The sequence below is a fragment of the Oryza brachyantha genome, chromosome 3 (assembly GCF_000231095.2).
Source record: "Oryza brachyantha chromosome 3, ObraRS2, whole genome shotgun sequence".
NCBI lineage: Eukaryota > Viridiplantae > Streptophyta > Magnoliopsida > Poales > Poaceae > Oryza > Oryza brachyantha.
In genome coordinates, this window is record NC_023165.2 from 19,233,118 (window position 1) to 19,256,764 (window position 23,647).

The window sequence follows — 23,647 nt, forward strand, 5'->3', positions numbered from 1 at the left end:
GAAGGCACTAGAGCTGGTGCCACCAGTGAAGCTAGAGTTTGTTGTGGAAGGGAGCCAGCAATGGAGCTTTCTCAAGGAGGGTGTTAGAGAAGGCGATCTGTGGCAATACTCGAGCTCTCAGGGTGCTAGAGGCGGTAGCCGTGGCCTTGCCAAAGAAAATCCGATGAGACATCAACTATAGATATTGAACTCCTCTCGGGGGTAAATGGAGGTGTTAGCTAGAGGTGAAGGGTTGCCATGATCTATCAAGTGTCAACATGACCTCACCGCTGCCTTCATCTTTGCCGCAATGAACAGGTATCTCGCCTCAACCTTTATCTCCACCTTGCACCATGCCCTAGCACCATCATGCTAGAGGGAAGGGAAATGAGTGTCGTCATGTTCAAGAGAAGGGAGAAGGGTGTCAAGGCATGTTCGGTTCATAGGATTTTCAAACCGTGGGAGTAGAAAGAATATAGGAATGTCGTAGGAATACACATGTAAAACAAATGATTGAAACATGAATTTTTTTTCCTTCAATGAGCTATAAAAAGAGAATGGAGTGGATCTTCTTATTCCTACGAAATTGGGATTGGTATTGGGTTCCTATGGGATTTTTTTGAATCATGTGAAACAAATATAGAACAGTGTTTATTCTAAAGAAATAGATATTTCATATGGTTTTTCTTCAAAATAAAGAGGCCCTCACCGTACTAGAGGAAAGAGAGGATTTCCATAGCCACCGTTGTCATTACCATCCACAAATGTTTGTGTAACGTAGATCTAAAACCACTCTAAATTGAGTTAGGGAGTGATTTACTCGGATTAAAGAGTTGAGAGTGTCAAATGTCTTATTATTTGTAGTTTATGGGGGGTAATTCAAATTAAGACAATATCTAGATGAGTAGGGTTACTCCGACTTTTTTCTAAAAAGAATACAACTAGCGAAGAATCAGCAACCCAACCAATTAAATGTGTAAAGTTACAGCTTCTTGACATCCATATTTACATGATATTTATAGAAATTTTCTTCTCGTGGAAATCCTCCAAAACTTCATGGCTCCAAAGGAGTCCTTGGTGCTCCTCAAATCATGCAGCGAGATGATCATGGGACCTGGAACTGGAAGAGCGCACATGTATCATGTACACGGTACTGTCAGTCAGGACAGTGCAGTACACTGGAGCTAGGTAGCATGCCCAACAGAGAGGAACTGTACCGGCCATACCCTGTGGGTGGGGTCCCACAGTGTGGTGTGGGTCCAGGGCCTAAACCTAGGCTCCCTGCCAAGCTGCCTGCTCTGGGAGGGGCATCTCATGCAAAAGGATGCACCCACAATATGCCATTGGCTAGCCCTTTGTTTGGCATGCAGAAAAGGTGCAGATGAAATGTTTCTCTTGGATCATCATTGCACTCCATTGCAATTCTTGCATTCATTGAAGAACTCTCTAGAGGACGCAATGTTTATAAACACCCTCAACCCCCCACACAACCAATGTCCATCTTAGTTTCAGCAGTGGCAACATCTCTCTGCTTGGCTTTGCTTTGCTCTCTCATTTTGTTTCTTTGTCTCATGCAAGTGTAACCCCTGAAGAATCTACTACTAGTGTACTAACTAGCTAGGGAAAAGAAGACAAGGAGGAGAGCAAAGAGAAGAGACAAGAGCATATCTTTGGATGCTTTCTTGCTGAATCCTAGGGTGGTAGGTTCAGGGCTGGGGGGCAACTCCTTCTGTAGTGTTGTTGTTGGGATCTCATGGTTGATCAGTGTGCTCTGCAAACTGCACAAACCTCACTTTTATCCATTGAGAGCAGCTTAATCTTTCTCTCCTTGTTATTATGATCTATCTATTGATTCTTGTCAGAGTTCCAACTCTCTGAATCCTAAGGATCGAGTACATGTGTTTCAGCAACTGAAAAGGCTTGCTCCTTTTCTAAGCCTGCATTTCGCATCTGTTTTTGCAGGATATTTAGTACCATCAGCTTGCTGCTCTCAGCTCAGCCAAGGACAAGAACAGAACAAGAAAGGACCGAGTGAAAAATCAAGATGATGGTGCAGATGGAGAAGCTTGTGAGGCAGTGCGACATGGAGGTCATGAAGATGGCCATGCTCAAGCATGAAGAGACTTTCAAACAGCAGGTAGTTCCATATATACAAACGCAAAAACCAAGATCACCACCATTATTGGTTGCAAAATGAACTTCAAAATTTAACCATAGAACTGACAAAAAATTTTCCATCTGGATGCTGTATTTTAAAGGTGCATGAGCTGCACCGGCTGTACCGCGTCCAGAAGCAGCTGATGAGCGACCTGCACTACAGGTCGCCGCCGGAGCTGACCTGCCGGCGGCGCCAGAGGCGCAAGCAGCAGCCCCGCCGCCGGGCGCTGAACCTGCAGCTCCCCGCCGACGAGTACGTCGTCGTGACCGACGTCCCCGGCGAAGCGACGCCGCCGTCGGCCGGGGAGGACGAGCTGGCGCTGACGCTGGCCGTCGGCGGCAGCGCAAGCCGGAGGAGCAGCAGGCGCCGGGAGAGCAGCCCCTTCATGTCGAACTGCTCGGCCGGGAGCCTGACGACGACGACCACGTCATCGTCGTCGACCGACTCCGACGGCTCGCTCCGGCAGCCGCCGTGCCCGAGAGCAATGGCATTCGATCTACACGACGGGACGGCGCCGGCGCCGGCGACGCAGCCGCCATGGCTGCTGAAGCGCCTGAGCCTTAGGATGGCATGAGATCGGATCGGATGCTTAGCTAGACATGATGTGATCCCATTGTAGCTAGCTAGGTCTGCAAGGTTGTAGTATTACTTTGCCAGTAGTTAGCACACTAGGGCTTTGCGAATTAGCTAATCAATGAGTAGTGTTTGATGGTTAATCAGATCAGAGATCACCAGTGTTTGATTCCTTCACCTGATCATCCATGCTTGAATCTTGATCATGATTCATGATTTACCAAATGCGTGTGCATGGGAAAGGAAACTAGGAAAGCAGCTGTGGAGAAAGAAAAAAGTCAGTTGCCGACTTGCCGTAGAAAGCAACCACAGAGTCCTGCACGAGTCAGTGCTTCGGTGGTAGTGGCAAGCAGTGCAATAAATATGCTCCAGGGTTTTGCTTGCATGCTTGCAGTGTGAGCAATGAACTCCATTAACAATGATACTTAATCTACATTAAAAGAAGACAATGACACTCGATGGTTTGTTAGTGGATGGGGAAGGACATGGAACCAAAGTAATGTATGGATGAACTTGATGGGAGATGGGCAGCAGAGGGATGGAGATTTACTGGGGGGGATTGGAAGGGTCGGGGCTGGAAAGAGGCACGCTGCCTCGAAATTTTTGGAGCGACGATGCCTTTGCTCGTGAGCGAGCGCGGGAGAGGAGCGCGGGCTGCGCGGGAGAGAAGCGCGGGGCGTGCGAGCGGAAGGGGAGCGGCGGCCAGCGTACGGGATCCAGAGGACTCCACGCCGCCCTCCTCAATGGGAGTCTACACAAGAAACGACGTCCTCAGATGAAACGAAGACCCGACGTCTACATAAGAAACGGTGTCTACAATTTTCTTCTCTCTCTACAGTAAAAAGAGTGATACATCAGCAAAAAAATCATTAATACAAGGTTTTAGACTCTATGATAGAGTCTGGGTTGGGATTGCCCTGCTCAAGGTTCTGATAGACTTTTCCAGTTACTAATTAACTGAAGATCACTCAAAGTGCCCATAGATTAATCCTTCTATGTGGTCCATACTCTGCAATTAGACTCTCTCTTCCATGATTCAACTTTTCACCAAACTTTCAGAGCAGAGAACAGAACTGCAAAAGGGAAGGCAACGCAGGCATGCATGCAAAAAGGTGTCTGTAGGAAAAGCAATGGTTACTGTGAAAAGTTTCAAACAGGTAATTAGATGCCTCACAACTTCGCCTTGCAGTGATGCAAAACATTGTACAAAAAAAGGAGAAAAGAATAAGATCTCATACTGTCTAAACAAGAGATAAGTGCAAAGTCAACCGAGGTAAGGAAGTTGAATAAAAAGATGAAAACAGTAGTCAATGGAAATGGAGATAACACACATTAACAGGTTTGGTTTTGCTGCTGATTCCTCCCTATTTCTGATGAGGAATACGAATACGCAAGAAATAAGTATCAATCTACTTATGCTCAACTAGAGGAACCATACATTCAATAATAAAACAGAGTCTATACGGCATACGAATAGTGACTCTAGCTTTTCTATGCTACCGCGTCCTTACCTAAAAGACAATTGGTTTCATGTAGTATCATTGCCCCTTGTCCACACATTGCAGCAAGAAAAACAGAGCATGAAAATATAGCAGTAATTGTGGACAACAAGACAGCAAGCAGAGATAAAGAGAGTATAGGCTAGATCATATCTAAGAAGGATAGGATACCATCTATTAACCTGATGATCAGCTGATGACAATGTCAAACTTTGCGGCTCTGCGAAGAGTCAACAATAATCCCTGGATGTTGATCCTCGCATATGCCTCCGCGGATAAGCACACAGGATATGCCAAGCTAGTGCACGACATAGTGACTAGAAGCTAAGGAGAGCACATCGGCTACAGAGAGAGAGCAAAGATACAGAAGTTTGGCAGAAAGTAACTGATCTTCTTGTCTTATGATATGAAGTTCCCAGAATTAGTGTTTGCTTTACCAGTAGAATATACATGCATGCCCTTTCCTCCGAGCTGGAAGTGCATATGGGAAACAACAAAACAAGTACATAGAGTGAAATGGGCACACCAGTCCCAGTACAGCGAAGCTACAAGCTTACAGTTACAGCTCCTCCCTGGTAGAAGTAGCACACATCTTTTTTTGTTCTTCCTCCGCTTTTCTCCAGGCAACCTGGGAAACCAGTAGACACATTGTGAGGCATGGTTCTTTTGACAAGTTTTAATGATGGGTTAGTAACTTAGTACAGTGCCCACACGAAAAAAACTTAATATAGTGCATAAGAAATAGAATTACCTTGTCCTTCTCAATTTTTGAGAGATTGGGTTTCATCGAGTTTCCTAGACCCACTCCTCCCCATGCATCCATAAGCTCCTTCTCCCTTGCTCTTCTGCGCTCTTCGACAGGATTAAAGCTACTTGTCAGTGCTTCTTCGGTAACAGAAGAAGCCAGCTTGGCCTGCTCAAGCTTCGTTGGACGCTTGACAAGGATGTCAGACAGACCTGCTCCATCTGTGCATTTCGGGTCACTCTTCTTTAGAAAGATCATATCACCGCTCTTTTCATGCTCCATCTTCTCCTTTTCAAGTCTAGAGACATGCTTAACTAAGATCTGATCTAAACTATCAGATGCTATGGCAGTGTTACTGTGCCTTTCCTGATGATTCTGTTCACTTGTTCTTTCTCCCAATGCATCCCTCTTTCTATATTCTAATTTCTCCCTTTCTAGACGGCTAACATGCTTTACTAAGACTTGATCCAAACTCTCGGATCCTGTAGTATTGATACCATGCTTTCGCTGACCATGCGGCACATTGCTCAGTCCTTCCCCCAGTGCATTCCTCTTTTCATACTCAATTTTCTCCCTTTCTAGCCTTGACACATGCTTCACTAAGATCTCATCCAAACTCCCTGTCACAGTTGTGGTGCGATCATTCTTCTGTGGATCTTTCTGCAAATTGCTTTGTCCATGCTCAAGTGCTTTCTTCTTTTCCCTCTCCAATCTATGGATTGGCTTGATAAAAATCTTATCAAGGCCAACATCAAATGTATTTCCATCTTTAGTACAAAAAGAATTAAGTGCTTCCAGTTTTGCAGCTTCAATCCGAGTTAATCTTTTTCCTCCATATTTAACTTTTGCACCAGATGGTGGTAACTGATGTGAAAATAAAGTTTTATTCTCTTTGTCTTGTTGTGAACAACCTTGGACGTGCTTGCTTTTTTCATCTGGTGTTCTGGAACCAAAACTCGTCATGAAATCGCTGTTACAGAGAGATTCTGACTGAGCCTTGTAAGATTCAGATTCTTTACTGGCATCTTCCTTAACATGTACTTCTGCATTCTTGCAGCTTTCTTCCAAGGGTTGAATGCGTGTGTTATTCTTCTTCGCTTCTAGAATCTCCTTCTCAAGCTTGGACACATGCTTCACAAGGATGCTGCCCAGATCTGAAGCAGAATCTGGTCCCTTCAGATTCATTCCAGTAACTTGACTTTGGCCCCCTTGTGCACAAGAATTTACTGAAGAGGCTTTTTTGCCTGCTTCTCTTGCTTCCTGAACTTCTTTTTCAAGCTTTGAAAGATGCTTGACCAAGAACTTCTCCAGACTTGGAAGCTCAGATGTGACTTCTTTCTTTGGTTCCAGGATATCAACAAAGCTAGCTGCAGTGGAATATCTTCTTGAGTGTGTCCTTTGTGTTGTAGATAAACCGCTGTTCACAGAGCCAGTTCGCTGATATTTGCCCGTGTCACTCTGAAGTGCAGCATTTAGGCCAGAAGTGGCAACAATAACTGCCAGAGAGGCTAGCTCATCTTCATGAAGAGCTTTTAGCCTTTCCAGCATAATGTTCACAAGGTCATGGGATTGCTGAACGTTAGTGTCATCAAACTGAGATGGAAACATGCTGGCTCTCAAAATTTCTCTATTGAATTTTATTTTTTTTCTCTCTTCATTGTTACCGTTTCCCTGATGTTGTTCATCTTCAGAATTCAATTCAATCTCGGTTGCATCAGGATTTTGGCTAATTTTCCATAATAGCTCCTTAAACTCTTCTTTGTTTGATGAATCAGAAGAATTTGCAAGTTGAATAAATGCTTTCTTAACAGCTGCAGCAACCTCCATATCAACCTCAAAACCAGTCTGAAAGGAGGCAGTGACCTTATGAGTTGATTGTCCCCCAGTCTGTGACAATGATTCCACCTCATACTGCTGGTTTGAACAATCTGGTCTGTCGTACATCATCACACCAATTACTCTAGCTTCTTCAAATGCCTCAGTTGCCCGCACCTTGGCCTTTTCCATAAGTTCTTCGGCATCTTTGTTTTGGATCCTATTGCAAAGTAGAATAGAAATCAGAATAAATGAGTGTAGCAAGGAAATAAGCACAAGGCTCGACATGATGGAATCAGATAACATAGTTCTCACCTTGCTGCATGAAGGATTCTGCACCATGATGCTTCAACCATGGCAGCTTTGCGAGCTTCCATTGCCTTTCCGGCTGCTTCTCTGGCTGCAATTTTCTCCCTTGCCATTCGCGTATAGTGAGGATTGGCATTTCCCAGAGTCTCATGAAGAGACGCAGTCATACCATCACACTCCTAAAATATAGAAAAAGGCACAACTTCAATTTTTATGCTACTATAATTCTCAGTGCGGATTTCCCTCTTCTTATCCAGAGAAGAAAATCGAGGTAGTAATTAATTTGATATTGAGGGTTCCTATCCATTCAATGGTCAGAGGGCATGATTATGGTTTAAAAAATTCCGGCTGAGATAGTTAATCAGAATAGTGTCAGCATATTTGTTGCTACAATTCATGAAGTACCTGAAGACGCTTTATCTTTCTCTTCAAGTATGGTTCAGTCTTTTTCCGAGGGAACCAATCTATAGGGGAACCACTTTTACGATTAATGGACTTCTTAAATTGGGATGTTGACTTATTTACAGAATTCAAAATTGAACTTCCGAATTCTCTTGAGCCTGAACTCTGCAGGAAGCAAATGAAAAGATGATGTAGCTAAATCCACATAAAAGAATGCTTACAAGCAGGAAGTATAGTATATGAAAGGATGTCTATAAAGTTTAAAACTGAACATAGATGCTGTGACACCCAGTAAATACAGAATGATGATTGCTTAAAAGAATAGAATGGTGTGAGGGTATATGGCAGCCCACAGTATCTGTAGCTTGCACCAGCAGTGCACATGGTGACCCTCTTGCTTATTGTCTGCACTTGAATTAAATTGATTCTTGTAGGTAAGGTTTCTAACTGACCCATGTTGTTATCCTTGCTATATAGTACTGTACCAAATCAATGGAGTGATTATTGCATGTCATTCTAAGAGCATTTAGTCTATCAGAGACACCTCTGTTGTAACTTATGGAAGCTTATCCCAACCACCAATGGTCACACATACTGAAACTATAGCCATTTGTATAATAGCTATATTTTTTGATATTACTAATCATTAAAAAGACAAAAGCAACTAACTGCCAACTGATTTTCACCTCATTTTATCTGTGAGATACTGAGGTCCACGTGACCTCATATGTCTATAGGTATGAAGGTATCAGAGTATAAACCTGGACAGCTGGAGTAAGGAACAGAACAGGAATACATAACCACATAGATAAATTGAACGAAAGAAGTAAAAAGTACTGGTACACGAACCACCAACAGAGCTCATACCAGCGTCGGGCGTATGGGGGGCATAAACTTGAACTGACACGAAAACAATTAAGCAAATATCAGAGGTCCATTTCCATTCGCACAAACCCGTAAATAGAACCAACCTTAGTTAGTTAGTGTTTTTAGCCAACTCCAGATTGAGAAATCACATCGACAAACCAACACCAGTTCTGCCAATTTTACGAAATCACATTGCCGGACACTGCACGCACTAAGGTCCAGCAGGATCGAAGATATTTATAGCTACCATCTATAATACTAGAACAAATCATCCATAGTCCAACTGCGAGTTTATATGTGGTCGGATACACTGCACATGATGAGAAATATTGACACACAGATTGCAGAGCATCAAATCCAGAGAAATCAGGGTCACCAAACACTAGGTTTCTAAGTAACTAGTTAAACGGAACATGCATGTCACCAAGCGCCGGCCCAAAAATCCCCCATTCGAGATCCGAAATCCAAAACCAAAAATCGCAAGGCCGCAGCACCCCCACAGATCCGCTTCGAGCTCTGCTCCTGCACGGTCCGGCGCGCGCCCGACCTGCCATCCCGAGCCCGTGTAGGCTCGTGGAAGAGCCGGACGCGGGGAGAGGGTAGGGGAGAGGGGATCCGGAGAGGCGAACCTTGCGGGCGCTTCCGCCGCTGCGGCCGGGGGACCCCCTGCCCTTCCTGCGGAGAGAGGGCGTCGGCGAGGCGCAGCTTCGGGGCTCCCCGCCGCCTTCGCCGTCGCCGATCGGCGGCGAGGGCAACATGGCGAGCGGCATGCGCGGGCGGAGATCGTGGGAGGGGAGGGGGAGAGGGGGCGGCGTGGCGTCTGGTGTGGTGTGGTGTGGTGTACTGGTGTGGTGGATTTCAAACGGAACCGGAGGGGAGGGCCAAGTAGCCGTTGTTGCCTTGCCCCCTTTGATCCAAATGCGGGTTGGCGCTGTGATTACGACCGGGCGCGTTTGCAGATCGATTTTGTAATGTTTCATGAACAGCTAGACGAGGTAATTTATTGCAAAAAAAATAATATACTCCCGTCATGCCTAAATATTTGTTTTATACATGACTATTCATCTTATTCAAAAAATTTACATAATTATTAATTATTTTTGTATTATTCTATTTATTGCTAAATATACTTTTATATATATATACATGTACATATTAAAAAAATCTAAATAAGATGAATAGTTAAATGTGTATAAAAAATCAATGGCGTCAAACATTTAGGAGGGACGGAGATAGTAATAGTTGTTTAAAAAATCAAATAAATCTATTTTTTGTTTGCAATACTCAATTAATCATATACTAATGAATTCTCTCGTTTTACATACGCGGTTTACCCCCAAACTACCGTGTGCAATTCCGACATGCTTACTACTCCTGCCTCCCTTCTAAATTGTAAATATTTATACATTTTTCTCTTACAATTCTTGTCATATATATATATATATATATATATATATATATATATATATATATATATATATATATATAGTATTAAGGTAGTAGAGACTAAGACATAGAATAAAAATTATGTTGCCTTTTGTGATGGAAAGGGTGAGAGGATATTTAATGGGACAGAAAAATTTTGAGCAAGAAGTGAATGGTGGGGCGATTAGCACTACAAATAGTGTAAAAATACTTATATTTCGATACAATATTCAAATCGCATAAATACTTCTATTTTAAAAATTAAGAATTTGTGTATTGTTTAGTAGGGATTAAGGTTGAGAAGAAAAAGATCGTGGTGACTTCTAATAACAATGAATGGATATAAGCGGTAGGTAGATATAAATAAAATGAGAAAAATTTAGAATATGAATGGATTAATTGGATAAATAATAATATAAATAAAATTGAAAATACTTACGTTTAGATATAAGGTTTAAATAACAAAATTACTTATATTTTGGAACTGGGTACTGGCATCGTATATAACGTTGTGTGATACTCTGTGCTCTTCTACTCAGAATTGATAAGTAGCGCATTGTCGGTGTATATAATTTTATACCATCTTCATATTTTAACAGATAATGTCTTTAAGTTTTATTATAGGTTTGATCATTTTTCTTATTTAAAAATTTATGTAAATATACAAAAATGTAAGTTATAATTAAAATATATGTAGTAATAAATCCAATGACAATAAAACAAACGATAATTGCAATTTTTTTGAATTAAACATACGTCATACGTAAAAACGTCAAATGAATCATCAATTAAAATACGAAGGGAGTATATGATTTTTAGATTAAAAAAATTCAACTCAAAATCATACACCTTTCAACTTTCGATTGTAGCATCATTTTTTTTTATCAAAAATTCTCACATAAAAGCATATACCCTAACAATGCATATGCGCTAGTTATAAAAGTATCTCCAAGATAATATTCAAATAACTCTCTATATCAAATTCTATCAATTATATTAAAAAATTGACTACTAATATGACTTGACATATCATTTTCGTAGCTAAACTTACTCACTCAATAGCAAAATCTAGCAAGTCTCTTTTCCACCGAGATGGATGGTTATCCGTTGGTCCTGCATAGATGTGTCAATACTTAATAGAGAGTGGATATGGAGAGTGAACATAAAGAGTCTGTTGAAGGTATCGGAGTTTCTAAATTTTGAATAGTGGTAATTAGCCGTTAGGATTTGGATAGCAAGGATGGAGTCTTTTGGAGTGCATATCAATTTATACATATAATTTTTTTTCAAATTAACTACATTGGGATTTAGAGAGGCAATTTTAGTCATGCTCGTGGAGATGCCCTAAGTATCCTCACAAGTTCACAGCCAAGTGAGATTCCTCTGTTCCTTTCTAATGACATGTGTTAGGATGTAAAAAACTGAAAACGATTTACAGCTCATTTTTTCCTTTCTGCTTATGATTATAAGTCAAAGTTTGATTTTTCAACCTGATCTTGGGGTTTTTCATCGTTTTGTTTTCAACCTTGGCTTTTACGTTGCTAAAAAAGTTTTATTTATAAATTATTTTTCATTTACAAATATACAGTTTAGCTTATTTCCTAAAAAAGACAGACAATTTTTTGAATGTGACCAAAACGTGCACAAATATATATCAGGAGAAGGCATTGTTTTCTTTGCAGGAAATTGTTAGGACAAGAGAAATGGGAGGCATTCGAGAGCAAGAGAATCTTGCAAATGACAAATCTGTTTTTGTCTGCGTTGGAATTAATTGTCACCAAATTAGTAAGACCGGCGGCTGGCGATGCTAATTAACACGTAACAGAAACAGAGACCTATCAGAAATTCAGAATCGAATGACGACCAGAATCAAAGGGATTGATCATGTGCCCCATCAGCTGGCCTTGACATGAAAATAGTACATGATCGATCCATCGGTACTTATATTAACAACCCCATCGATCATTAGGCAAGTCCATCAATACGACCTGGTTGATTGATCGGTGCAAGATAGTAACGCTCCTTCCAGTCATAAATGTTTAACACAGTTAACTTTGATCAGACAAATGGGACATTCATCTTATTTAAAAGAATAATATACATGACTTTTAGATATTTATTAAATAAGATGAATAGTCGAACTTTATGTTTATACAAGTCGCAACACAAATATTTATGACACAAGGGAGTACTTCCAAATGGGCAACATAGTTGATGTATGGATTCTCCAAGCAGAACCAGATTAACTGGAACCCCTCCCCTCGCATGCGTGCAAGCGGCTAGTGTGCATGCGCTTTTGTTAACTTAATTTGTTGATGCGTGTTGCTGCTGCGAAATATCCGAGTGTACTTGGGCTAATATTGATTTTTATGCACACGTTTGAATCATCGTTCATCTTATTTAAAATGAGACAATTGTAAAATTATCACCGGCTTAAAACACTACTATACAACTACCACTAGATAATTACAAAAATACCAAAAACCAGTGGCGAATTTACAAAAGTCTCATTTACAATTATAGGCAAATATAAAAAATATGTTATAATTAAAACATATTTAGTAATAAATCTAATCATAACAAAAGAAATGATAATTTTGTAATTTTTTTTGAAACATAATAGTTAACCATATACCAAAAGTTCAATAGTATCATTTACTAAAATACCGAATGAATAAAACCAACACCGCATTGCGGCGTTTATTGTGCTGATGGATTTGTCTGCTCAAAATGGATTATTTGCTCAAAGCTTTAGAACGTTATGTTTTCTAAAAAAATCCTTCTACTATATTGTTTAGAAGATTGCTTAGCTATTTGTTAAATTTATGTATTACAATAATTAATGTATCCCTATACTCAAGTAGATAAACCACGATAATACTGCACTTAATAATCCAATTACAACAAGTAGATAAAGGCTTCATAACCAAATTTCAGAATTCAATTTTAAAATTAAGTTTACGAGGTTTGTCTTCTCCATTTTATTTTCCTAGCCCTATTTTCATGCTTAACAAGATGACTAAAAATCCACATCAAAAATTAATCTTAAAAAAATCACATTTCACAAAATGAGTAACTTTCGTATTGGACCATATATTTTGACCAAAGTTCACAATGGACAAGCCGACAAGGGGCAAATTAACCTTTTCACTTAACACCACAAGTATACGCATTAGTTGACACTTTGGGCTAGGGTTAGCACGTACCAAACTAAGAGATCAGATAAAAGCTACTATAAACTAATGTTGGTCCGGTAGATATATTTATTGTGTCATACTATCAAGGTAGCTATATTTAGGAAATCCCATGATTCCCATCAAACATTTCTTTTAGCAAATTAAAAGATCACTTTTTTTAGCAAATCACACAAAAATAGTGTTGTGAACATGTTTAAAAATGGCACAAATTCAATAAATAAAAATAAAATAGAAAATATAATTAGTCTATTAGATGCCACTACCACTAAAAATAATGAAGAAAACGTACAATGTTTCACCTTTTTATATTGCAACAAAATCATAAATGTGTTAATTTTAGAACTACGTGTCTATCTACCTAGAAACAAAAAGGTATGGTCAGCTGTAATAGAGAGATGCCATAACAACTAACAAGTCTGTCAGAAGAAGCCCGATGGCATCAAACACGTATTTTGGGGCAAATAAACCCCAGACCTGCAAAGTTTGGTCACATAAAATCCACAATAATTAATTAGCAAAAGCTGGGATACTCTACTCAAGATATTCTTATGTAGCACTGGGGTAAAAATTACCATCAAATGACGTCGTTGAATAGTAACACATATGATTGTAAGCGTTGTTGTGGTTGATGTAATTAAACCATAAATCAAGAGCACCTAAGTGAAAGAAAACAAACAGATAAGATGTCACGTGGATCAGTGAGCAAACAAACAGATAACATAATTTGGTCTCCAAGGAGTTCCATAGCGCATCAATGATTTGTACTACGTTTCTGTCCTATTGTTTATATTCTGGGAGATCCAAATTATTTTGTATCCAATATTGTAGTGCCTAATTACTTGCAATATATTTCAGTTGCTGCTCTTTATCACCAAACTAATGCAGGAAACAATAAAAATTATTGTGTAACCTGTATTAGACTGTTGAAAGCAGCATCCTTCACCTTGTTGTTCTTGGATGCAGAATTATGCCAGCATATAGCAATAAATGGAAGACTAAAAACCGGGAGGATGTGAGAAACACCAAAAGTATCAATGGAAAGAAGAAGGCCTTGTCGAATAATTTGGAAATGATCAAACCTGTAAAATTAATTGTTGTGATAATCATACCACGTACATCATGAGGAATGCCTTTCAGCATTTATATTTCAAATATGATTACACTTACCCAATGAATGCAGCACCATAACGGAGGCCATCAAATGTACACCTGAAACATAATATTCATGATAAATATTTATTTTCAATAACCCCATCCAAAAATACTAATTAAATTACACCAAAAACAGTATAGACAAATTGGACGTGCATCATATTTCAGACAAGGAAACACATCCCATGCCAAACAGAATGCATTATTAACAAAAAAAAAAATCTAATTACAAGAGAAAGTTCAGTAACAGCAAGTAAATTACCAGTGACCCGTCAGATAAAATAGACAAACTGCAAGAAGGCTCCATTGTGTTACCGAAATATAGTCAGCAACATATATTTCTCTGTCAAGTTTGAACTCTCTCTGATGTTTCTGCTGCAACTTTATTATACACCATGCTGCAAAATGAAAACAAATCAGATGACATGCTCCTAATTAGGACATGAAAGGGAAAAACAATTCCGAAATAGTGCCCAAAGTAGTAATAGCCATGTTCTTAGAAGCAACCATATATCTAGCAATAGAGCTCACAGTACCTATAGTCATACAAATTAGAGCCACAAAGGGACCTTGCCTACCCAACAAGAGCAAGATAGTAGGACTCCAGGAGCACAGCATGGCCGTTGACAAACTAGTTATCCTTTCATTCACCTTCAAACGATCAGCTGACCCAAACAACCGATAAAGTAAAGATATTACCAATGATAAACCTCCTATAGCATAAACAAGGCGAGGAGCTAAACTTATTCCAATCTCTCTAATAGCTATAGCATGAGAGAACAAAGAACTTTCAGAAGCCCAATGAATTGCTATAAATGTATAACTCAAGATGCTTCCAGACATGACAAAATACTTCAAGAATCTCTGACTGACAGCAAATGATAAGCACTTCAATATGATGCAGACCAATAAGGTAAGAGATATGATGGGGAATATCTCCATGAGATCACTGCAAAAACTTGAACCGAAAAGGCCACAAATAATGCTGACTGGGTGGTCATTTGAAACTATTGCCCCAGAAATTTGTTTTGACATCCCAAACTCAATCCCAAATCGAATGAGAATATTAAGGAGAAGAAAAGCAAACTCCTGTGAATAAATAAAAGGTACATCAGAAGTTGACTATACAAATAATAATGAATAAAACTGAGGTCAACACAGGGAAATTGGCAGAATAAATTGTGATAAGAATATTAACTTCTATGACGAATGTTCCTTTTGTGGCTGAGTGCCACACATTGGCAATGCAACTCGTGGCCAAAAGAAAGTGTCCAACTCTACCTTCTGCCACTGCATCACAAGAAAACAGAAGCATGAGCAGATGCACCAAATACCTTTATAATATTTGATGAAATTGGTATATCCGACAAACTCACATATATAGCTATTGGATAGGAAACTTGCCGCTCGAATTGCAACCAGTGCAAAAGCAAAGAAAATTTTGGGAGTGAAGCTTGAACTTGCTATTTCCTTATCTGAAGTTTGATTAAAAGTATTCAACTTCATGAGCATACATGCCTGAGTGCTAACTGACAATATCATAAGTGAAAGTCCAATGCCCATCAACCATAAATCAAACTCAGTCCATGCAGAGCGAGCAAGCTTTGCAAAGCTCTCCAAGAAGTCAGAGTATGCATCAATTTGCAACCGCAGAGCTGAACTTGTATGTTCCTTATTTACACTCTCCTTTAATTCATCTTGACTGCCTGTTTCCGATGGACATGTCGACCTCAGGACAGAGGACCAATTTGCCTGAGCTTTTGAATACAGATCTGCGACATGGTTCAGGTCTTCTACTCGAAATCCAATAACAGAAGAAGCAGAATATAGATCAATATACCTCTTAACCTGTGAGGGTTAACTGACAATCAGAGGTAGAGCTAGACGCAATCCACCCAACTAAACAAATATAAATGAACTTCCATATTACCTGCCAACAATTTACACAGAGAGCTTCAGCATATCTCTGCATCCATGCTACAAGATCATTCTGCTTTGTACAATCATTTCGATAATCCCATGTTCCAGCACTCAGAGCATACAGTTCTTGGTTTACACGTCCAATGCTAAATATGCCACAAAAGTTAAATTTCATAAATATCAAATTACATTCTACAATTATGCAATGATGTAGGAACAATAGCAAGTGAAAAATAAAAGTATAAAACCAAGTCAAATGAGTATATATATTGTAAGAAAAGCAACATGTAATAGTCTCTAGTCAAACCAGAGTAGTAGCTCACAACTGCAAACAACAGAACAGGAAAATACCAAGTAAAGCGTACACACCTTCCAAAAGGAAAAGGTATACCAAGTAGTGCTGCTACAGTTACTGCAAAATCAAGCTAAAAAACAAGGATAAAAATTAAGCAATATTCATAACATAAGTCATCCACATAAAAGAATGCAGTTAGCCCTGACCTGCTGCATAGTGCTGACACACACCTCTTTCCCATGCTACAATTGTAATCCATCAACATGGAAGAAAATACATCATGTGATTTGTATGGATGAAGGAAAATAAATCATGTGATTTGTATGCATATTACTAAAGTAAAAATAAAAGCAAGTGAAATCTGGCTAAAAAATATGTACTACAATTAACATGTAATTGAAGGCCAAAAACTATATCATCAATCACTGCATATTTCAAATTTTCATTGTTGAAATATACAACAATTAGTTAAATATATTGAACGTATAGACCCCCTCACTCCCACCCTTTTCATTAAAAAAGCAGCATGCACTACTTCATCATGCATAATAATTCAGTGAGAGTAGAGTTTAAAATAGTCTAATCACTTCATCCTACAATTTTAGATTCCAAACCCAAATATGCTCTTAGTAAGACATTCGATATCAAAATAGGGGAATAGAAAAACCTCTTCTGAAGGCAATTCTACTTTAAATGTTCTTGACAAAAAATTGTAATCAGGTGATAATATGGCCAAGGGATATTAATTATATTTGTTTGGAGACTTAGTCCTGATCATAACATTTCTCTAGTGAAAAAGAGTAGATGAAGATAAGAAATCATGCTATGGCCATACATGGCAACATGGTTATCAAGTCATAAAGTCGAGTCGTGGTACCCCTGGACTGATTTGGCAACTTGGTCGACTAGTCCACAACTTGGTTGTGCAAAAACAGGGGATGCACTATATAGTCTTTACTACTATTATACTATACTAAGCACTATGTATAGTATACACTATGGACCATGGAGTAGCCAGCAAGTCAACAAGTCATCAAGAAATAAACCTAAGTACTAACACAATAAGCAAATTAGCATGCTTAATTGGTGACTTGCTACAACTAATCTATGACCAACTTTACGACTAATCGCATGACTTGCAATTTGGTCAAGTCGTAGCCCTCTAGCGTGTGGCTTGACTGACTTTACCACTAATCTACGACTAACCGCACCTAATTGCATGACTTGGTAACAATGCTTGGCAAGATAGCTCAATTCATAATTAGTTAGCAGAAAATATAGGATAAGAAAATTGTACCAGATCAACATTGCATGAACTTTTACCGAGAACAGACAAGACATCATTAGGTGGGGTCTTCGGACTCCACGCAAACAGAGATGTTTCAACCTATAACAGTAATAGCATTAGTTCTGTTAATTGCGCACTTAGCAACAAAACATAAGACAGATCACCTCCTCAGCAGTTCCTCCACCATGATCACCATTAAGTGTTTGGCCATGATCCCCCATTACAAGAAGTAAAGTATTCTCATGGGGGCCACCCGGTGTTGAAAGGCTTTTCAACATGTCAATTACATCCTGTATGAGTAAAATTGAGGGGCATTTGATAAACAGGTAAGCATAAACCTAGATCATATAATTGTATATGATGTGACTGACCTCTAGGATCTGATTGTATTGCTCCAACTTCTGGATCATTGGTGTAGAGTCAACACCAAATATATGCCCTGCATGGTCCTAAAGGAAGTTGATCTCACATGTACTTTATTTAAAAAGGACAGGATAAAAGGATTGAACTTTTAAGGTGAGGCAAAATACAATGCACATTAACTTACCACGCCAAGGAAATGTGCAATAAGAACATCCCAATCAGTTTTGCGCAATGATGGAAGCAAATGCTCAATAACACCATTGTCTACCTGATATATGTTATGCATACAATTATTGGTAATTCCACAGAAATCATATGGGAGGAAAAAATGTGCATCTTAAAAAAAGGAAAATGATGGTACAAAGATATGACATACCGTGTCGAGATCTTTCACATTAAAAGAAGGGTAAGGATATGACTTGTTGAAATGATCAGGGTATAACTGGATCCATGTATCATCCCCCATCATGACAACCCTCTTTCCATTTTTGATGAACTGATTGAGTACAAAGAAACAATAGGCAACACACACTGCCACTGTTAGCTATCCAACATAAACTGTGTAATTTTACTTATACCATATTATAATGTTAAATGCAAAGGTGAGATTGTGACAAGAACCTGATGCATTATGTTGTCTTCTGCTATTGCTGGAGCTCCAAAGCTATTGCCCACATCAATAAATGTAGGGAGACCACCAGTCGTCAAAGCCTGAGTATAGAATTATGCAGGAAGGAAGGTAAAGCCAGAGTGGAGCAGAACACAGAGTTACGATTATTTTATTGCACTGAATTGTGCTAACAGTTTCTCAAGTTAACTCAATTCATGAATGTATATAATGTGGACAGTATTTATTGTATTGAATAGAGGACAAGATAACATTTTTTGCAGGTCAACTCTGTTAGTGAATGACTGAATGTATATCTGAGATTAGTAAAAATAGAAATAGAGTTGATCACCTTAAGACGTTGAAGGCTAGTCGTTGGTGGATCAGCAAGCGCTTTGAATATCCTAGCAGAGGTCTTCTCATCAGCAGCCAGTTTTTGCAGGACCTTCAATTTGTCCATCCATGGTTGCTTCTCTGCACCAAATTATGGGCTCCACACACAGTTACATATCACCTTCTCATGCATACACGCTAAGCACTATGGAACATAAAAGGAGTAATCACCTTGAAAGAATGTACTTGGTGCCACAAAATCAAACCTGCAGGATGCAATACTGTCACTAAGTATCCAGTAGAAATAGCCAAGAAGAAATTTCTTAGGGGAATCGAAGAATCCATAAGAATATATGATCCAAGGTCAGGCAGGTGTTGAGTGATGACCTGAGAGCATCAAGGACAACGATGACAAGGCGGTCGACAGCAGGTGGAGGCCAGGAAGAGCAGCCTGGGCCGATCCCGGTGTGGTCATCCTGGTGGCTGTGGACATCAAGCTCAGTGCGGGTGAGGAGGAAGCCACGAGTGAAGAGGTAGATGGCCAGCGAGTGGAGCATGAGGATGGCGAAGAACAGCAGCGACCATGTGCGGCGGCAGCCATGCCTCTTCAATGTCCCCATCAATTCAGTCAACGGCCCACAGTCAGATATGGTTGAGAATCACTGGAGCTGTGAGTGCGGAACCTTAATCACGCAGTCCCTCAATTTGGCGATCGACAGTCAGATGTGGCGAATCACGCAGTCCTTCAATTTGGCGATTGATGGGACTAAAAAGCAGCAGCAGCTCACGGTTAGATCTGGATGTAAGCACACCAAGAACACATAGCTCTACAAGTTCAAATGTCCATTATACAATTTACTACTATTTTTCTTGATAATCAAAAGTACCATCTCACAAAACAACATGGCTAAGAAATACATAGGCTAGGTATAATCATCCAAATACTTTGAAAACAATTAACATGAGAATTTTTGGTTTTTTGGTGGGGGGAAAGGTAGGGGATGTGACAGTAGTTTTAACCCAAGATTTCTATGAGTTTTGAGAATAAAAAAAACATAAAATGCCCTTCAAAAACTATGAGTTAATACAAAAATAATCATATATACAGAAAATCTATTGTTTTCCATCTGTCTCAAACTTTGGCACCAATTCCTGTTTGTTTTTCGACATGCATTCATTGTTCAGCATGCTAGATTGCTACAGGATTAATAAAATTGACTTTAGACATGCAGATTAACAGTTGCCTATAAACAGGGAATCGACTATAGTTTAGAACTGATAATCTCACACCTAATCAAGCTAAGAAACTTTATAGTCACCTCAGTACAACTACAAAGGATATCTGTTTAATTCTATATCACCTAATGAAATTTATCCATGACAAAAAATTTATGTTAGAATGAAATATAGCTTTCATCTTTCAGGGTGCAAGCAAATAATGGTACAATTTAATCCTGAATTAGCTGAGAAGAAATTAAGTCTAACTACTGAGTGGCTAAAAACCTTTATATTATAGATTTATATAATCAGAGAAGGGAACTAAATATAGCAGATACCCTGGAAGAGTGTTCCCAATTGAATCCCTTCTTTTTAGAAATTTCTTTTACTTATAGAACACCAAGTAAGCAACTGTTACTGGGCAATCACCTCAACAGCTCCCCTTCCTTTGGTTCCAACACCTCCTTTTTCCCCCTCCGAGCTTTTGTAAAGTAAATACAGTAAATAGAGTTGTTTAACGTCTCATTCTCTCAAAATCTACCACAGTTCAGATCAGCAAGTTGAAACAAGGGCAAGTAAACAAGACTATGATTCTGAACAGCAATGACATCAGATCAAAGTTCTCAAAGTCCTTGGCATCAAAGCTAACCAAGCATACACAGCTAGTGTAAATACTCACAAATAACTTATTGCATGGCACCAACAGGTAGGCACCAAAGAAAGTAAACTGAAAATAACTCTAGAGTGCACACCAGAGTTGGGATTTGTTTTACATATTATTACGTTGTCCAGGATGATAGGAAAATTACAAATGACGTGATTCACCTACCCGCCAGTCAAACATATCTAGTTGTATTGAAAAACAGAAACATCACGCTCTGATTTGCTGATGATCTGAATGCAAGGAAATAGTTTAATGATGCAAGGCAATAGTAAATACCCCAAGATCCTGAGTTCAAATCTCCATAGGAGTGAATTTCAGATTAGGTTATTGAGGGGCAAAACCGTTTAAATGTGATCTTGGTGTCTTTTGTTATCGTGGCATCGTAGTCTTTAAAAGAAAATTTATAAATGGTAACCTCACCATCTTTCTCCCTCTTGCCCCTCTCTTCACCATCCTCTATCTCATCTACATCCTCTACTGGGCACACCAAGGGCAGTGACAGCTGGGGACCGGTGGGAGCTTGATTTCGTTGTCAAGTCCACCAGAGAAAGGAGATAGCAGCAACAGTGGTAGCCATCGAGCCCGACGCGAGGACAAGCTCAGCCGCTTGCGCACGCAAAGGGAGAGAGCAGCAAAGGCCAAATTCTACATTACACAGATATGGCGATACGGTCAAGTGTCTATGTCCAACATGGAAACAGACATGGATACGTATCCACTATTTTTTTAAGCAAGTAGATGTTTTGCCTAAATAGGACATGAAATTCATGTCGAATGCTGATTTCAGTCCTAACCCGACACCACCACCACTCACCACCGTTCACTGTAGTAAAAATAAAAAAATAAAAACTAAAAGGTTCTTACTAGCCGTCACTATTCATCGTTTAAAATTGAATATTTGCATCAAATAAAAAAATCAAAGGGTGTAGGGCTCAGAGAATCTTGGTTGAAAATGATATAACAGGCAAATGTTTTTGTTCGTTGTCGAAAGATCACCCATCTTATTAATTTGTTTATGATCTTATTAATTTGTTTATGATGTTGAGTGCAATTTACTATTCTCAATTACAAGCTTCCCGATACAACATACATTATTTTTTAATCATCAATAAACCTTGACAAATCATTTGCATACCCATGTTACTGTACCCAACTCAATGCCCAATTTATTTTAAAACTTATTTTAAAAACATTTTAATTTGTAAAATTAAAATTAACTTGACCCACTGCAACGCATGGGTATTTTTGCTAGTAAATAAATTAAATCCCGATAGGCAGTGGTGGAACCAAGATCTTTGGATGCCTAGGGCTCAAATTGAAGGCAAAAACTACACATGGTAATTCGTACATCAAAATACAGTGTAAAAGTATAAAAAAACACAAGACAACTTAAATTTTGGGAGCATAACTAGTGGGACATATCTTCATGATTTTCACTCTTCATCAACAGTAGGGAGAGAACTTAAAACCTGAACCTATAAAATGATATGATATTACATATGTAAGTGATGCAAATTGCGAGAACTAATAAAAAAAACACAAGACAGATCAAATGGTATTGATCTGCTCCTCTTCATCTACGAAATCAAACCAAATTTCTATTGACTAACAGCTATATAATTGGTAAATGCTAAGAAAGGGGAATAATGAAAATACTGAGAACTGAGAAAGGAAGGAAGAACCTCACTTGGCAAACTGGCTGCTCAAGGAATCAAGCTGCAGCAGTACAGCCGACAGGGGCGCCGCGCCGAGATGCCGAGCGACCGAGTGCCACTGCCGCCGCGGCCGATGGCCCGATGCGCCCCGCCACCGAGCCCCTGCGCCCCGCCGCCGCACCGTGCCCGCGCCCGCGCCCGCCGTTGCTGCGTTGCTGCCGGAGCGAGCGCCGTCGCCGATGCCCGAGGTAGGGGGACAATACGGCAGATGCCGGTGGAGGCGAGGTCGATTCCGATTTGTTTCGGGGAAGAAGCCGAAATGCGATACCCTCAGTCCCTCACCGCCCTCACGCGTGCATCGTATAGGAGTGGGACGGCACCGTCCGCTTGACCGAGGGTATATTTCTTTTGCTAAGTTAATCAGATCCGTGTCATTATAAATTTATTAGTTTTAAAATATATTATTATTTGACTAATTATAAAGATATCATAATAATTTTAGAAAATATGTCACTTCTTACCCTTCCGGTGTATTTAAAAAAATTAGACTTTTGTTGTTCACTGCGCCCATGTATAAAGGGCAATTTAGTCAAAAATGATATTTTTGAAATAGTTATAAAATTATAATGACATCCTTATAATTAATCGAATAGTAATGACATATTTCAAAGCTGGCAAATTTATAATATCATGAATCTAATTAACCCTTTTCTGGGTACATCTCATCTCACTTAATCTATCAAACAAACACTCATCAAAACAGGATGACTCTGATCCAATTTACCAGAACGTTGAAACCAAACACACTTTAAGGGTTTTGGTTCTCTTCTCTGTGACTCTTATCATATGGGCTATTGCATAGTATTGGTCTGTGTATTGGGGTTCAAATCTGAGGCTCAGAAAGACTTACCCAAATAAGTAGGGGCTGAAACATCGAGGTTTTATATTTTTGAAAAATATATAGGTATTAGTCTACTAAATTATTTTTATAAATAGATTTCTGGCCTAAGATGCCCTAGGCATAATTTTCACCTCTACTGATACATCACGGATATGGTACGGTTGGATATGATTTTGATACGTCCAAACCCTAAAAATCATTCGCCGGTCCACCCTATCTAAACCCATTCACTACCTCCACATGTGCTACCTCCTGTGTGCTGCCTCCAGCCCTTCAAACTGA

The 23,647-nt window shown here is 39.4% G+C and overlaps 3 protein-coding genes across 5 annotated transcripts; 1 reads left to right on the forward strand and 2 right to left on the reverse strand.

The window, feature by feature from the left end:
• Window positions 1-1,486: 1,486 nt before the first annotated feature.
• Window positions 1,487-2,893, forward strand: LOC102710862. The gene is made up of 3 exons (XM_015835102.2): window positions 1,487-1,679; window positions 1,942-2,116; window positions 2,238-2,893. The coding sequence occupies exons 2-3, from the start codon at window positions 2,024-2,026 to the stop codon at window positions 2,709-2,711; spliced, it is 567 nt and encodes a 188-aa protein (XP_015690588.1). The 5' UTR covers window positions 1,487-1,679; window positions 1,942-2,023; the 3' UTR covers window positions 2,712-2,893.
• A 1,464-nt stretch (window positions 2,894-4,357) lies between these two features.
• Window positions 4,358-9,117, reverse strand: LOC102711143. The gene is made up of 5 exons (XM_040521777.1): window positions 8,977-9,117; window positions 7,484-7,645; window positions 7,085-7,257; window positions 4,961-6,989; window positions 4,358-4,837 (listed from the first exon to the last, which is right to left on the reverse strand). Exons 1-5 carry the CDS (start codon window positions 9,115-9,117, stop codon window positions 4,769-4,771), a joined length of 2,574 nt encoding a protein of 857 aa, XP_040377711.1. The 3' UTR covers window positions 4,358-4,768.
• Window positions 9,118-13,194: 4,077 nt separating this feature from the next.
• On the reverse strand, window positions 13,195-22,612 carry LOC102711418 (GPI ethanolamine phosphate transferase 3). Of its 3 annotated transcripts, none has more exons than XM_015835654.2 (21): window positions 22,497-22,612; window positions 19,315-19,693; window positions 19,159-19,193; window positions 18,947-19,068; window positions 18,609-18,698; window positions 18,364-18,483; window positions 18,172-18,255; window positions 17,996-18,073; window positions 17,789-17,914; window positions 17,634-17,723; window positions 16,543-16,578; window positions 16,411-16,466; window positions 16,052-16,187; window positions 15,498-15,969; window positions 15,320-15,411; window positions 14,658-15,210; window positions 14,384-14,519; window positions 14,137-14,178; window positions 13,913-14,048; window positions 13,542-13,625; window positions 13,195-13,443 (listed from the first exon to the last, which is right to left on the reverse strand). In XM_015835654.2, the coding sequence occupies exons 2-21, from the start codon at window positions 19,545-19,547 to the stop codon at window positions 13,348-13,350; spliced, it is 2,817 nt and encodes a 938-aa protein (XP_015691140.1). In that variant the 5' UTR covers window positions 19,548-19,693; window positions 22,497-22,612; the 3' UTR covers window positions 13,195-13,347. The 3 variants fall into 3 exon arrangements, with proteins under 3 accessions (XP_015691140.1, XP_006651590.1, XP_040378137.1); XM_006651527.3 differs by having other exon boundaries at window positions 13,880-14,048; window positions 22,497-22,610; XM_040522203.1 differs by lacking the exon at window positions 22,497-22,612 and adding an exon at window positions 20,575-20,613 and having other exon boundaries at window positions 13,880-14,048.
• Window positions 22,613-23,647: the final 1,035 nt, after the last annotated feature.

Bases quoted from the DNA above. Each gene is read 5' to 3' on its own strand.
- LOC102711143 (XM_040521777.1), bottom strand. From the start codon at position 9,117: ATGCCGCTCGCCATGTTGCCCTCGCCGCCGATCGGCGACGGCGAAGGC. The intron at 7,646-8,976 runs GTTCGCCTCTCC...TGCTTCCTGCAG, and splicing joins GCGGCGGAAGCGCCCGCAAG to AGTTCAGGCTCAAGAGAATT. The intron at 4,838-4,960 runs GTAATTCTATTT...CTGGTTTCCCAG, and splicing joins CAAAAATTGAGAAGGACAAG to GTTGCCTGGAGAAAAGCGGA.
- LOC102710862 (XM_015835102.2), top strand. From the start codon at position 2,024: ATGATGGTGCAGATGGAGAAGCTTGTGAGGCAGTGCGACATGGAGGTC. The intron at 2,117-2,237 runs GTAGTTCCATAT...TGTATTTTAAAG, and splicing joins AAGAGACTTTCAAACAGCAG to GTGCATGAGCTGCACCGGCT.
- LOC102711418 (XM_006651527.3), bottom strand. From the start codon at position 19,547: ATGGGGACATTGAAGAGGCATGGCTGCCGCCGCACATGGTCGCTGCTG. The intron at 19,194-19,314 runs GTCATCACTCAA...TGCATCCTGCAG, and splicing joins GTTGTCCTTGATGCTCTCAG to GTTTGATTTTGTGGCACCAA. The intron at 18,256-18,363 runs GTATGTCATATC...AACATATATCAG, and splicing joins ATGTGAAAGATCTCGACACG to GTAGACAATGGTGTTATTGA.